The 1867-nt window shown below is 18.3% G+C and overlaps 1 protein-coding gene across 1 annotated transcript in view; it reads right to left on the bottom strand.

Annotated features, from left to right (window-relative positions):
- Positions 1-155: 155 nt before the first annotated feature.
- Positions 156-1867, bottom strand: part of LOC102675623 (glycosylphosphatidylinositol anchor attachment 1 protein) — a 3565-nt gene continuing 1853 nt past the window's right edge. Inside the window, exons 5-9 of the mRNA XM_031510109.1 lie at positions 1580-1797; positions 1211-1398; positions 817-944; positions 421-611; positions 156-353 (exon numbers count right to left, since the gene is read on the bottom strand). Coding sequence (XP_031365969.1) covers positions 185-353; positions 421-611; positions 817-944; positions 1211-1398; positions 1580-1797 — 894 coding nt within the window. The 3' untranslated portion in view covers positions 156-184. The remainder of the gene's footprint in view (positions 354-420; positions 612-816; positions 945-1210; positions 1399-1579; positions 1798-1867) is intronic.

Raw genomic sequence — 1867 nt, 5'->3', positions numbered from 1 at the left:
CAACAAATATATAAAAGTAATTTTATTATAATAATTAAATAAAATATAAGTATTAATATAATTAAATATAATTAATTAAATAATTAAATATATAATTAATTATATAATTAATATAATTAAAAATATAAAATAATAATAAACAATTTTAATATAATCAAAAAACTATTTTCAAGGTAGAACTTACTTACTTTGTGAAGTTTTGTTTTGGTGTTATTGATAAAATAATAGGTACATAAATTACAGCCACAAGAAGTGCTAGAGAAAAATTATGCATTGCTATACACATTAATATTGTACCTAATTCTACTAATGCAATTACACAAATTAAAACTGCATTTTTATACTTCATTTGTCTAAAAATAAAAATTTATCAAAATATAATATGATATATATACAATAATTAATCAATATTAAAATTACCGTTTGCAATACAAAGGCCATATTAATGTTAAAATAGTTATAGCCATGAAACCAAAATATATAGAATCTTCTGTACGAAAATTCATTTCTCTGCCAAAATAAGTAAATATAACTGGGGATGTTGTAATCATAATTCCACAAATATGAACCCATAATATTTCTGATGTAATAACACCAATATCTAATCCATCCTATAAAATATATATTTATAAAAATTGAAATATAAAAGCATAATATTACGAGTATTGAACTATACTTATCATTATTATTAATAAATTATTTTATTCTATTCTTTTTTTTCTTTATAATACAACTTTCAATAAATAATTAGTTTTGTAAATATATATTAATATAATTTTGTAAATATAAATTAATAATATAATTACAAAAACAAACCTTTGATTGCTTAACAATAGGAATTTTTTTATCTTCTACAGAATTAGATATTTGAAGTCTTTGCCACATTGAAAAAGCTTTTATAAATATTCCAGCAATAATTAAAACTAAAGATCTTATATAAAGCCCTAAAATATTTTTTAAATGTTAATTATTTATATTTCATTTACTAAATATATAATAAGCTTTTAAATAATTTTTAAATAAATATATAACAAATTTTTTACAATTACATCTAAAAAATTATTATTTAAAATTATTTAAAAATTTTCTATTTTTGAAGTAATTTATAAATTTTTAAATAATTTCTTACTAATATTTTTTATTAACAAAGATAAATTAGAATTTCAGTGTAAATTTTTATTTTATTATATAATTATTATTGTTTATTTACCAATAGAAATATAAGTATCAGTTGATGGAAGTAAATAAAAGAAATAAGATTGGTGAAAACGTTCTAACAAATTATTTAATGATCGTATAATACTTTCTACAATACGACCAACTTGATAAAAATTTCCATCAGAACTTTGGTGACCAGCTTTTTCAAAACCTTCTAAAGTAATTGCTTCAATACCAAATCTATAATAACCATTCAAAAAAAATTATTAAATAAATTTTATTAAGAAAAGTCATAATAATTAAAATATTAAATATAATTAATAAATTAAAATTGCAATAATCTTTTTTAATAATCTTTTTAATTAAAAAGTACAATAATTTATCTTTTTATGATTTTTTATATTTATTATTTTTTAAATACCTATGGAATAATCCATGATTTCCTGTTGGAATTCCAGTAGCTTGACTTGTGATCATCATCAGAAGAGTATTAAAATGATACCACCAATTTTTAAATTTGTTTTTATATTTAACATCAAAACGTCTTTGAAACGATTGCCGAATTCCTTCTTTAGTTATCATATTTTGTGCCAAATTAAAAAGATCTAAATTAGGTAATCGTCCATTTAATCCTTCTATCTAGCAAATAGTAAAAATTTATGTTATTCCACCATTTTTTAACAAATTATTCTATATAAATATATTGTAC

Source organism: Apis dorsata, unplaced genomic scaffold (assembly GCF_000469605.1).
Source record: "Apis dorsata unplaced genomic scaffold, Apis dorsata 1.3 scaffold_21, whole genome shotgun sequence".
Taxonomy (NCBI): domain Eukaryota; kingdom Metazoa; phylum Arthropoda; class Insecta; order Hymenoptera; family Apidae; genus Apis; species Apis dorsata.
Note: the sequence above shows the minus strand (reverse complement) of the source record. Positions and strands in the feature narration are given on the sequence as shown.